General features: G+C 46.3%; 1 protein-coding gene across 1 annotated transcript in view; it reads right to left on the bottom strand.

Annotated features, from left to right (window-relative positions):
- Nucleotides 1-10,107, bottom strand: part of GALNT16 (polypeptide N-acetylgalactosaminyltransferase 16) — a 35,948-nt gene extending 25,841 nt beyond the window's left edge. Inside the window, exons 1-3 of the mRNA XM_009634147.1 lie at nt 10,036-10,107; nt 9,623-9,798; nt 6,557-6,655 (exon numbers count right to left, since the gene is read on the bottom strand). Of these exons, the coding sequence (XP_009632442.1) occupies nt 6,557-6,655; nt 9,623-9,798; nt 10,036-10,107 (347 nt within the window). The remainder of the gene's footprint in view (nt 1-6,556; nt 6,656-9,622; nt 9,799-10,035) is intronic.
- Nucleotides 10,108-12,033: the final 1,926 nt, after the last annotated feature.

The following is a 12,033-nucleotide window of genomic DNA, read 5'->3' as shown; positions in this document are numbered from 1 at the left end:
CAAACTGCAGTAATGCAGAAGAGGTAACTTTGCCCTTGTTCCAGGGTTCATTGGCAGGAGCCAACTTGCAAGCAGGAATATCCCGGAGAGCTATGGCAGCTCAGCTGGACCTTACAAGGACCCACAGCCAGGAAGCTGACTGCAGGACTTGCCTGGGGGCAGCTAGCAAAGGATGCTGTGGCACGCTCTCTGCCTCTAAACAGAAAGGTGAAGAGGAGAGCACCACCTGGCCTGAGGCAGCCAGGAGGCGGCCATTCCCATCTGCCAGGCTCTGGGCAAAGCTCATCACTGCTGGGGAGCAGAAAGAGCTGCCACTTTCCCCAGCAAGGAGCTCTGTCTCAATGGCACAGGTGAGGTCTGCTGGGGCTTTCTCACAAATTCCCTTCTTTGGGAAGAAGGCAATTTTCCTTGGCAATATTCTGGATTTGGGTTTTTTTTTTTCCTCTTTTGCTTGTTACATGTCTTTCTTTCAAACCAGCCCCCACACTTGCTGAGAGCACCCCCCTTTCCTCAGGTTGGCTGCGCCATACCCCATAATACCCTCAGCACTGCAGTGGGTTTGCATCTGCCGGACACAGGGGCTTTCACACACAAAGAGGGGGGATAAAAGCTTCTGCCCTCCTCAGAGGTTGATGTGCTCTGGTACCCTGGAGTCAGAGCAGTCTGATTCTGACCTCTTTGTCCTTCTCGTTTGTTTAATACACTTGAACTAATTTTCCATGACTTTCTTCAAGTCCCTCCCCTGGGTCTACTACAACCACACAGCATATTCCCCCTTTTGAGCCTCGTTCTCCAATGCCTCTATGCACAGGCAGGTCCTCATTGCCTCCAACAAGATTGCTCAGTCGCATTTAGTCACCCCAGTGATGATGACAGCTATGCAAACTTTAATATTAGAAAACAGAGGTAAACTCTGTCCTCTTGGTTCTAGCAACCTGCCTCATTTCAGTGGCACCCACTCTTCTGATCTGGAGCAATTCTGCAGAAAGATTGTTGGCTTTTTTTTGGGGGGTGGGGTGGGGTGGGTGGGTGTTATACAGGAAACAGACAACAAGAGTAATCCCATACTCCCAGGAATGGAGCTGTAGAGAAATAAATTGCCATCTTGCTAAGTAGCGTCACTGATAGTTTTGCATACAGACCCAAAGTTTCCTCAGTTTGGGAGAGTTTTCCGCTGTCTCACACAGCAAAATCCTGAATGCTCTGCTGCTCAGTATCACATCCCACTCTATTTCATATTTATGCTGCTTCATATGTCTCTGCGAGTATTTGTATTTTGAGCTTATATGTCCCTAGATGACTGAGCTTGCAATTTTCAAAGCTGAATCTCATTTGCTTCTCTTGGCTCATACCTCTCTGGATACTCTAGTACATTGGGGTGGGAGGTGGGGGATGTTCCTCTTTGCATTTTTAAGTGCAGCTTTTCCCAGCGTAGCCATCATCTGCATATTTTACAGACAAGGTTGCCCTGCACTGAAATTCTTGTCTGTGCAAACTCAATGCAAAACAACCAATCTAGACAGGCTGCATCCTGCAGTATAATGGCTGTAAAATGGTATTCTACACCTTCTCCCACTAGCTTGACTATCAGCAATGCTCACATTTTCTCCACAAGTTTCAGGCCTTCCAACTCAACGTAACTGAGAAAAAAAGCAAACACTTCTTCCTCTCTTCCTCACCTCTCCGCTGATTCCCCAGTAGAGAGAAAACACTCCTCAAGGAGTTCACAGCTCATTGTTCAATGCCCAGTTCTGCTCTCAGCTCTGCAATAATTTGCTGTGGAACCTTGGGCAAGGTACTTGATCTTCTTTGTACTTTGTCTTGTCTGTCTTTTTAACAAGGAACACAGTAATTCTAGTATTTCCTTCCAATGAGGTGCAGAGACTGGCATGACAATCGATTACTTTTAAGCACAAAATGTATTATTAGGATGCCAAAATCCAAATGACAATTGCCTTTTACAGCTTGAAACACAGACTGTTCTACCCTCATCTCATGGATTCCTTATGTCCTTTGTATTTTCTCACAGCTTCCTTCTTTCAGTATCAGTGTCCTTACTCTGTCACTCTGTCGCATGACACCACATCAGCATTGCCAATGAGTTTCTCTCCTCTGCAGATCTGTCCATCCCTCATCAGCTCACAGATAATATTGTTTATTCCAGATGCTAGCAGAGGAACGTCTCTTTTTTCTTCTCTAAAATAATCTCCTTTTTTGCCATTATTTAAATTGTCATTGTAATGAGTTGCTATACCAAATGCTCTAGCATTACAACAGCATCCTTTTAATCAGAATTTATACAAGCTCTCTGCATATGCACCGAACCAGACAGCTGTTCAAGTTCATTGACTTAAAGCCTGACTATTCACCTTTACATTTGCACCAAAGCTAAACAATACTGCAATACTAACTGAAAACAGAAATAAAGAGAAAGGAAAGGACCAGAAAACAAAGCAGTTGATTTTCCCTTCTGCAAGAACGGTCACCGCAGCAGAACTGATGGTATCGCTTAATGACTAATCAGGCACAGACACCAATCACGAAAATGCCCTCTGAGTGACAGTTATTTCTGAAGGACAACAGGATGCCAAGCAGTAGCTGGTTTGAGAGTGACAGCTATGTCCTGCCGAGGAAGAGATATCACGCAGGCAAGCAGTTCTTGACTGACACACATCTCCTGCAGGACTGAGGATGCCAGCAATGAGCCATTTGAACTGGCATGTTCACAGGTTCTGGTGGATAGCCCATTTCCCTCTTTTTTTTTCCTACTTCCCTTCTTAGTCTCTTGCTGGATATTTTTAACCAGCTGTCTCCCTCTACACTGAAAACAAACTAACCAAATTTATCTGAAAGACTCCCTGCATGGGACCAGTAGGATTTGGGGCAGCATGGCCTATTGGTGTGCTGGCCTGGTCCCTCTGGCAGCTTGCAGGCTGGGCAGCAGGTCCAGCTGCCTGTTGCCTTTACCTAGGGCAGAGGAGGAAAATAGCTGGAGCCCACAGCAGCAGGCAGGCATGCAGCCCATGCTGCTTCTGGGGACAAGGAGGGACAAGTGATAGGGTGCTGGGAAGAAGAAGTTATTCCTCCCCACAGTCACTCCATTTCCCCCTCTCCCTCATACACAAACATTTATCCAATCCTCAAGTGGCAGCATGAGCACATCACTCCCGTTGCTTCCACTCAGCAGCAGAGATCCCAGGGGCAGCAGGGAGAGCTCAGCAGCTGCTGAGCTGCCAGAGGTGCTTGTGCAAGTCCACATGTGCACACACGTAGGTGTGGTTAGCAAGAAGGGTCTGCAGATCAGGATCCATCCCCTACAGCTGCCATGTTTAGATCACTCTGAAATAAACCGTAATGCAGGAGTCTCATCCCTGGGTCACTTCCCAAGACCTTTTGGCAACAGCGTTACCACTCAGCTGAGTTACCTTGCAGAGCTGTCAGAATAACACAGGAAGACGGTATCTGGCTCAGGGGAGCGCATTTAGGCTCACTCTAGTTTTAATTTAAGATTAGTTCAATCCCAGTACCCTTTTCATATATTTCTTCCTAGAATTTGCCAAAGTTTTACAGCCGATTTTTGAGGCTCAAATTCAGGCACTCACCAGTTATGCTTGCAAAGACCTCAGGTATGAAAACTTCAACTGTTAGTAACTATTCTACTCACCTCTAAAGATCGGGCCTGTAAAAAGTTTTCAGCCATAGAAAATTTTGCTCTTAGTGCTGCTCATTTCTATCAGCTGTCATCTTCCATCCCCACCTTTCTTACAGCATCCCCATAGTGTAATTATTATAACTAAACTTGGGAAAAGGCCCATAATAACAGTGTAATCATATTTAACTTTCGCCAGGTGCATTTCAAATGGTTAATTCTAATTATCTAAATAATCCTGCTCTACCTGGCTTAAGAAAGCTCTTATGGATATAGAAGTAATGACAGGCTACAAGGCTGACTAGACAGCAACTAAGCAGGCAGTGCAATTTTATGCCTCCTGTTGCTTAATATCACTGTGGTCCTCTGAGGACTCACAGCTAGGTCATAAACCAAACAGAACAGAACAGTCCTGTCCCTTTGGTACTTGACATCCCAAAAAGTGCTGCAAAGTAATTACACAGTATTTGGTGCACCGACTGTGTATGCAAACCGAGTGACAATTATACTCACAGCAGTAACTCAGCCTGGCACATTCAGATGCTTTTTGCTGAACGACAGGACTCTCAGGTTACAAGAGCAGCACCCTGAAATCTTCAACTCCCTCTGTAACATCAGTGTCAACCTGAAAGTGGGACTCAGCCCCATGCCTCTTCTAACAGCACAGCCATGACCTGAGCCTTCACCTCTGTTAGTAACGGGAGGTTATCAAACCTCCCGTGCCTCAAAGACAAGGCTACTAGCCAATGCTTGGTTGTGTGACACTGAAAATACTGTAGAGCCCAAGAAGAACGCAGCCTTCGGGATCCCTCATCAGACAGGGATAAATCAGGGATACTTCTGACATTTGATGTGAGCAAGGAGTAAATCAATCGCACGCACTGGCTGTAAACCATCTGTCAATGGAAGACTCAGCTACAGCTGAGCCAGAAGTCTGGGAGGAAATGTCATCCACCCCAGGAGAGTGCAGCCAGTCCCTCACAGCAGCAATCCTTCAGTGGCAGCAGGATTGCAGGGGCCAGTTTGAACAGATGGGTCATCCATTTTTCAGTGTCCTTGCTGGGGGCTCTGGGTTGCAGGAGACCACATCTGAGAGACTGATAATACCACATCTTGAGTGCTGTGTCCAGCTCTGGGCTTCCCAGGACAAGAAAAAGAGGGACATGCTGAAGCAGGTCCAGTGGAGGATCACTAAGATAATTAAGGGACTGGAGTGTCAGACGTAAGAGATGAGGTTGCAAGAGGTGGGGTTGTTTAGCCTTGGGAAGAGAATGCTCAGAGAGGTTGCAGAGTCTCCATTCTTGGAGGTACTAAAAACTGGCCACGCACAGCCCCAAGCAACCTACTTTAGTTGACCTTGCTTTGAGCAAGCCTAGCCTGTTAATGCACCAGCAACACTCATTAGTACACATCACCTCCATAGGATCTGGATATCACTTTCTCTCTCTGTGTGTTACTGCTGCTCTGAATGTCATCTTCTCTTCATTTTAACTATCACGACATCTGGCTGTTTGATTGGCTGCCTTGAGATTTTCTTAAAGATCCTACTACCATGGTTTCTGAGCACCTAGCCATTTATTGTCTGACCAATGATGTAATTGGCAGAAATCTGCTCCTGTTGCCCTAGCAGCACCGTGGTTCCAAACAAATCTGCTCATTTTCTGAATAGTGGCTCTGTAGAACTCATTTTATGGTTCACATGGTAAGGAAATGATAGAGGTAAAAAGGCAAAATGTGTTAATGCAATATATACAGGTCTCTGGAAACACAGTAGCACCAAACCTGGCAGACAGAAACCCAGCCTTCAAGCCATGAGGCCAACTTGAAAAAGCCTGTAATTTATTCACAAAGCACATTTCTCTAAGCCCACATGATCTGACAGGGGAAGAAGTGGTGATGATGAATAATGCAATCCTGTTAGTGATACCATCAGCTCAATCTTCTACCTGGACAATTCAGTCTTCCTTCAGCCTCCAAAGGCTGTTCCTAGACCTGCTTGCAGGCTTCAGAGACCCTTTGAGAAATGACTTGATAAGTCAGTGAGGGCAGAGGGCATTTTTTGCATAAAAACTAAAAGGAAAAGAGCCTCTCTGGGTTCTGCAGGGGTGATGGGGAAGGGAAGGAGCAGCTGGAACGCTGCTTTGTGGTATAGATAATTGCATCTACTTGGGGATGCTGACAAGGCCCTGTGGCACCTATTTACTTGGTTAGATTTGGCCACTGATGATCATACGATCATCCATATGAGGAGATACTGGTACAAGATAGCAAGTGTCCTGCAGGTTCCGCAGGTCTGTGCACAAAGCTCCAGGAAGGATCTGGTTGGCCATCAGGTTCAGCAACTGTTTACCAGCAAGTGACTCTGAGCACCTGCTCAGACCACAAGGGCTTGGTCTCCGCAAGACTTTGAGTTCATCACCTTCTGCTTGAAAGACTTGCGAGCTGTGCCCCCTGCCCTCACTGAGCCAGCAACACCTACTGTAACACCTGCTCTAACAAGGGGCTTATTCCCATTTATGAAACACAGTCCCTCCCAAGCCCCTTCGCTCAGGTGCATCTAGCAGCCCACAGTGTGTCCTTTGGTCCCTCCTCACTCTTCCAAACCAAGCTCATACAGACTGTACCCACCTGTGGGCACAGGCCCAGCAGCCTTGTTTTCCACTGCTAATGATTCCCCCCATGGGGACTATAAAGCAGCTAACTGCAGATATGTTCTATCTTTGAAGATATGCCCACACTGCCAATCCAAGCCCCTGACCTGTCTTAGTGGGCCAGCTCAAGGGCAGATCACAAGCACTTGAGGAACTGCAGCCACCCTGCTTGCCTAACCTCTGGAAAATGCCTAACACCCCACCCGTGCCCTTCCAGACACCATCGTTTGGGCCCAGCACCCCTTGCTGAACTCACCTCTTCACTGTGCGGAGCAGGGTGGAGCGCGCCTCGTTGTGGAAGGTGATGATGAGGCTGGTAGGTGGCAAGTCTGTGTCATAGCGTACAGCAGTGCACCTGCAACACAGGGGAGCAGAAGTGTAAGCCAAACACCACCCAGCAGCAGCCAGTGCAGCAACGCACTTAGAATTTCTAAAGGAGAAGAGAATAATATGCTAAAACCAGAAACAGCACAGCTGAGCTGCAGCAAGGGAGGCCTCAGCAGTCCCTGCACCAAGGTTGGCAGAGCTTAAAAAGAACTGTGCCTGTTGAAAGGCAAAGTTTTTGAGGCTGTGATACCTAAACTCATGATGCTACATGCTGAGGAGGGCACCTGGGGAACAAAGGTTCAACGTCATGGACTCTAGTCCCTGGATTCGACTGTGATTCATGTAAAATCTTGTTTATTCATGCATAGGACAGGCATATGCTAAGGATGTGTGGAGCTGGTACACCTAGGCATCGCTGTATAAAGCACTTCCAATTCTTTGGACACTGGACTTTACAGAAAGGAAAACACTAGCTAGTGCTGTGATCTGCATCAGTGAGTTGCTGAGGTACAATACTAATACCTCAGCTGGCAATGGAAAGCAATTCCTCCCATCTTCTCATCTGACTTTGTATGTTAGGTACATACATTCATTCTCATACTTAGAACCAAGGATTAAGTCAGGATCAGCTTGCACCAGGGCTGCTCACACCCTGTGGAGAACACGGATTCTTGGAGAACAACTCTCAGATGTGAATCCTCAATCCAATTCTGGCAGATACTAGGAATGGCAGATTTGGACTGATCTGCTCCTCCAGAGTGTCCACCTTCTTAACTTCCAGCCAGTGTCGAACCGATTCCAGTCTGCACCGATTCCCTGCCCAATGAAGAGCCCACAGCTGAAATTGTGGCCTAGTGTTTTTAACAACTCAAGGCCATGCATGAGTTCAGCCAACTGAATCCATCCTCGGAGGGAATACAATTCAGTTCTCACAGCCACTACCTGTACTTCTGCATTTACTTACTATTCTTTTATAGCTGTTACTAAACTGTTACTGTTTTTATCATCACATGCAATCCTACTGGTTTATGACTTTTCCATTGCAATATTTTAGTAAGGGGACCACAGCTTCTTACAGCAATTTTCAACCATATAAAGAAACCTTGATAAAGACTAAAGTGGAAAACCTGAGACCAGACGGGAGACATACCACATTTATTATTGTTTCAAAATAACTCCATGATGTAATGCATATAAAATGTATTAAGGCATCAGGAAGTGCAAAAGGAGCAGAGATTGGTGTATGTGTTATTTGGGAAAGTCTTCCCAAGACCTCAGGATTATTACAGCATCACAGATGACAAGGACAAAGTTTGTCCTTTAAAGTTAGCCCTCTCTTTGCTTTGGATCAAAAAACCAACTACATGCTAGGTCAGAAGGAGCTTGCAGGATGTGGAGTTGAGTATGCCTAAGTTCTGCTTGGGTGCCTAAAGCAAAAGTAACATGTTAGTGACCTATTAACTCCCCATTCCTTAAACAGAGAGACAGGTCCATTGGTGATATGAGGATGGGCTTTCCTCAAACCACATCTAACTTGTACCAGCTGAAGTAAGTCCTCATCCTAAGTTGCCATCCCAGCAACCATTCCAATAATGCTACAAGACAAGGTTCTCAAAACCAGCTCCCTCAGTCCCAAACTGCCACCTCTGCAAAGGGAAGTAACATGGAAATAGGTTTGCTCTGATTATACACTGCTTTGGACTCCCCATTGCTGAAGGGAATCCTTGCAAAGCTGGGGCTGAAATGGCCATACATTTCCAGGGAATCACATATATGTTGTTCTTCCAACTGAAGTACACAGATGAGGCTTTTCACAAAAAGCATGCTTTTCCTGCTACCTCAGATCAAAATAAACAATAATTCACCTTTGAAGTGAGCCATTTGTAGGCCAGAACATGACAGCAGATTAACAGAAAACAGCAATTCTGCATGGCAGGGAGACTTGTCAGTAATGCAGGACATGGCACTACTGCCTCCGAGTCACTAGGAAGCCAATCCCAAGTACTGTGCCGGGGAACAGGAGCACAAGACTTTCATCTCACAACCAAAGTCCCAACTGCTCATATTCACAAAGCACCCTGATGGCTGTCAGTACTGGCACGCTCACAAAGCTCCATGTCTCCTGACATCCCTTTCACAGTTTCAGTCAAGTTAGATGACCGGTTTTCCATTCCCAGCAGCTGTGAAGTGTTGCTTTGCAACCCTAGTTAGGGTCTAGGTTCCAGCCCAGAGAAGCAAGCATTTCAGACATGGTAAGTTTGCTTCTATTTTTTTCTCCAGTAAAGTAGGCTGGTTTACACTATCCTATCACTATCAAACATACAGTTTTCAAGGTACAACATTATCTTTTTATACTCCAGAAACTACAAAGTAGTTACCTGAGCACTATTAGCAATTTAAAGATGAGTTTAGTCAGCGGAACAAATTCACTCACAGTGAAACAAGGACAGAACAATGAGCACTTTGCAAGCCATGAAATATTCACTGTATCCACATGCTAGTTTCACCCCCACCCCAGCAGCCTTCATCCAAAACGTAATGCGCAGGCTGGAGAGAAGTCACCAAACCAGCTTCAGAGAGCCAGGGCACAGCAGGTGAGGAACACCAGAGTAAAGCAAGGCTGCAACAATGGCGTACCTTGCAGCCAGGACAGAGGGTCGCTGAGAGAAGCTGCGAGTGTGAGAGGAGCTGTGCAAAAAACAACTGTCAGATGAGCAATTTGAGCTGCAATGGAGGGGCTGTGTTGAAACAAGATGATACTTGGAGCTGGGAGAAGAGATGCTAGAAAAGCAACAAGCTGGGGCTGAATTAGTCAAGGGTCTCTGTATGTTTGAGACCTTTCCAGATTAACTATGAAATACAGTGAAGTAACAGACCGATGCCAGCAAAGAAAAACCCAAACCATCTTTTGTCAACACTGCAGAACAACAAAGAAGGGCAGTGGACTCCCCACACCAAGCAGCAGCCATGGCTTGGAGCTAGGGCTGCACAGTACCTGTAGTGCCTGGTGTCCCGAATGGGCCGGTCGCTGCTGAGTTTGTCACTCTCTAGCTGATTAAAAGCGTGCTGGCGGTAGGGGTCTTCTCCGGCCTTCAGCAGCTTTGAGGACAAGTAAGCCTTTTCATCAAAACCTCTCCGGCTGTTCTTCTCTCCTTGAGGAGTCCTTGTCACCTACAGCAGAGACAAGCATCAGAGCATCAGGGAGAGCAGGCAACTCATGTTCAGACACAGGTAATAAGTTCAGATGCACGTACCCTATGGCAGGTTGTTTGCCACACATCTGGAAGTGGCTCAGGTACAGGGGAAGGCAGGACAGGCAAGAGCATGGAAAGGAAAGCAGGAAATCCTCACAGATATGGTGTGATAATTGCCTTCTCCGAGGAAAACTGCAGGCCTTGCAATCCTTACCGACTGAGCTTGGGATGAAAACTGCTGCATAGGCAGAGCCAAATTCCCTTTAGCACTTGTTACGCAGAACATGTGAGAATGCAGGCATTTGGAAACCCTTCCAGGCAATGCAGGTTTGAGAGCAGCCTCCAGCCAATGTGGCTGAAACAACAGTATTTCGAGGAAAAAGAGTTTCAGTCTTTCAGCAGTCGCTATCACATAAAAACATAGAGGCAGCTAATTTAACAGGTTCCTGCTGTGCCTTGCCCAGCTTTGCCCAGTCTCACAGAAGTCTGTGATAAAGTTGGAAGCTGCTTGTGACTGTCCCTAGTTCCCCACAAGAGCTAAAACACCTGGGCCATCCCTCTTCTCTCCTAATTTTCCTCTAGCTTACCTAGACCAGAGAGCCAGTGAAATGCCAGCACCTGAAGACCACTAGGGCCACTGGGAAGAAGGACAGGCACAGTTCTAGCCTACGCTGAACTCTTAGATGTGAGATTTTTGTTGGAAACAAGCTAGAAACTGTAAAGTATTGGCTTATAAAGCAATCAGGATTGTTTATACAATAAAAGTAGCTTAACAAATTTTTTATGGTAGCTGTTTGATAGACCAAATCATGAAAAAGCCATAGAATGCTCCCAGCCTTGTATGAAGGAATGCTGGAGCTCCCTAAAACTGCTGGAAAAGGCATATTCTGGCACATTCACATCTCATCCAAAGCACTGGACAATCCCCAGATCTTGAGATCCTTCTGCGTACAATAGTTTGGATACCCTCTAATACTAGGCTTGATCACATTTCTCCCTTTGCTATAAGGCTCATTTTAGGAGTTTTAGACGGCAAGAGACCATGGACTGGTCCCTAATATCACACAGCATTTTTGTTAAGCTATCTAAATGGGCTGGGAAACAACTCAAGAGACACAGCACCACGGCAAGCTCCTCAAGCAGGAGAGCACTTAGAAGAGCAAACGTCTCTGCACCTTTCTCTGAGAAGGGCTACCCTGCAGTGCAGACAGCCCTAGGAGAACCAGACAGTTGGGTAAGATGATGGCTAATGAAATTCAGCATAGACAAGTGCAAGATAATGAACATTAGAAGAAACAAATTGAACTACTCATGCACATTGATGGATTTCAAACGAACCGTGACCACTCGGGTTATGGATGTGAGCGTCCCCGCGGACGGCTCAATGAAATGCCACACTCTGTCTGCTGAGATGGGAAATACAGCAAATGGAGTGCACTGCAAAGAGGACAGAGAAAACTGAAACTATGGTGAATGCTGTTACACGAAATCACTGATAGCTCAGCAGCCACGGCCAGAGTGCAAGTTTTGTCAAACTGTCTGTGGAAGGAAGCTACTGGAGGATGAAGAAATTAAAGGTTAGGAGTATTTGATTTGGAGAGATGAATTAAGTGAGAAAAAAATTGAAGAAGGCCCATAACATTATGCCTGATACAACCAAGGTCAGCCTGATGCTCCAATTTCCCTTTCTTACCATAAGAGAATGAGGGAAACATCTTTTCATAGCGGGGGGGGGAAGCGACATTATTAACACAAAAAAACTTTTTCAACCACTGCACAACCAAGCTGCTGCATATGGATTTACCCTAGTGCAGGACTTGCACAGGCACACTTCAGCATTCCACCCCTCCAGGCAGCGAGTGCCCTCCCCTGCTGCCCTTCCACAAAGGATGCCATCGTCCCCCTACTGCCCTGCCTTGAGGGATGCCATCGTCCCCCCGCCTCCCCTCTGTGAGGGATGCCATCATCTCCCTACCAGCTGGGCATGTCACTGGGTTAGGGCAATGGGTCAGCTGTCTCTACGGCTGGTTTCACAGCCTGCTGCCTAGAATCTCCCTTGAAATTATATTTTCAGTACAAGGAGGAAACTAATTACTTTAGTACCTCTCAAAATTCAAACATTTTCCTCCTTTAATTCATACTAGGCCTTTTGTCAAACTTAGCTTCCACTTCTCTTTTTCCTCTCGCCCTAGAAAACAATGCTGATTTGTAG

This window comes from Egretta garzetta, unplaced genomic scaffold (assembly GCF_000687185.1).
Source record: "Egretta garzetta isolate BGI_Z169 unplaced genomic scaffold, ASM68718v1 scaffold2, whole genome shotgun sequence".
Taxonomy (NCBI): domain Eukaryota; kingdom Metazoa; phylum Chordata; class Aves; order Pelecaniformes; family Ardeidae; genus Egretta; species Egretta garzetta.
The sequence above is the reverse complement of the archived record's forward strand: the minus strand, read 5'-3'. Positions and strand labels throughout refer to the sequence as shown.